Genomic DNA, 1,678 nt, shown 5'->3' with positions numbered 1-1,678 from the left:
ATTATCCCACTCATGACCTGGAGTTGGAAGCTGTGGTGTTTGCACTGAAGCAGTGGAGGCAGTACTTGTATGGGGTGCATTTGGATGTAATCACAAACCACAAGAGTCTTCAATACATGTTCACACAACAAGAGTTAAATCTACGTCAGCGGAGATGGTTGGAGTAGTTGAAGGACTATGACATGAATGTCCACTACCATCATGGTAAATCTAATGTTGTAGATGATGCTTTGATTAGGATGAGCATGGAAAATACAGCCCAAATTAAGGATGGGAAGAAGGAATTGGTGAAAGATACACATAGACTTGCCAGATTAGGTGTGCGGTTTGTTGACTCTACTAATGGGGGTGTTTCAGTTCATCACAGTTATGAATCATCCTTAGTAGTTGAAGTCAAGAATGGTAAGCATCTTGATCATATGTAGATGGAGCTGAAGGACTCAATGTTGGTTACGATGAATGAGTCTTTTGCTTTGGTTGATGACAATATACTTAGGTACCAGGACAAGCTTTGTGTACCAGATGTGGATGATTTACGGACCAACATCAATGTAGAGGCCCATGGTTCCAGATTTTCCTTACATCCAGGTTCCATCATGATGTATCATGATCTTAAGTAGATCTATTGGTGGAATAGCATGAAGAAGTACATCGTAGAATATGTGGCCAGGTGTCTTTATTGTTAACATGTTAAGTCAGAACATCTAAAGCCTGGCGGTCTTACTAAGATTATTGAGGTTCTAACTTGGAAGTTGAAGGCCATTAATATGGACTTCATGGATGGTCTTCCAAAGATTATGAGAAAGATTGACTCCATATGGGTTATCATGGACAGGATGATTAAGTCTGGCCAATTTATCCTTGTGAAGTCTACTTACATAGCCGAGGATTATGCAAAACTCTACATTGATGAGATTGTATGATGGAATGGGTTTCCTTTGTCTATCATTTCAAATAGAGGAGCTCAGTTCACTTCACATTTATGGAGATGTTTCCAGAAGCACGCAGGTGAAGCTTAGTACTGCCTTTCATCCTCAGACTGATGGGTAGGCGAGCGCACCATTCAGACATTGGAGGACATGCACAGGGCGTGTGTGATTTACTTCAAGTTTAGTTGGGATTACAATTTCCCTTTGATAGAATTCTCGTATAATAATAGCTATTACAACAGAATTGGGATGGCATGGTAGGAGGTTTAGGTCTCCAGTTGGGTGGTGCGAGGTTGGAGAGTCATCAATTTTGGGTCCACAGATCATTCATGGCCTTAGAGAAGGTCAGAGTGATAAGGAACAGGTTGGCTACAACCTATAGTAGGTAGAGTCTTATGAAGACGATAGAAAACGATCCTTAGAGTTTGATGTTGGTGATCAGGCCTATTTGAAGATATATGCTATGAAGGGGGTGATGAGGTTTGGCAGGAAAGGGAAGTTGAGTCCGAGGTATGTTGGGCCTTATGAGATCCAATAGCGTGTGGGAGAGATGGCTATGAGTTGGCATTGCCTACGAAAGTAACCTTTGTTTATCCACTCTTTCATGTCTCTATGTTAAATATGTGCTTAGGCGATGCAGCATCGATTCTACCAGTTGAAGGTTTGTGGGTTGATGAAAATTTGTCCTATGAGGAGGTACCTTTTGAGATTTTAGACAAACTAGTCAAGTAGTTGAGGAACAAGGAGAT

The 1,678-nt window shown here is 41.2% G+C and overlaps 1 protein-coding gene across 1 annotated transcript; it reads left to right on the top strand.

Annotated features, from left to right (window-relative positions):
- Positions 1-425: 425 nt before the first annotated feature.
- LOC138349258 (uncharacterized) lies at positions 426-923 on the top strand. Its single transcript, XM_069299576.1, has 2 exons — positions 426-588; positions 700-923. The coding sequence occupies exons 1-2, from the start codon at positions 426-428 to the stop codon at positions 921-923; spliced, it is 387 nt and encodes a 128-aa protein (XP_069155677.1).
- The last annotated feature ends 755 nt before the right edge of the window (positions 924-1,678 follow it).

The sequence above is a fragment of the Solanum lycopersicum genome, chromosome 6 (assembly GCF_036512215.1).
Source record: "Solanum lycopersicum chromosome 6, SLM_r2.1".
Classification (NCBI taxonomy): domain Eukaryota; kingdom Viridiplantae; phylum Streptophyta; class Magnoliopsida; order Solanales; family Solanaceae; genus Solanum; species Solanum lycopersicum.
Note: the sequence above shows the minus strand (reverse complement) of the source record. Positions and strands in the feature narration are given on the sequence as shown.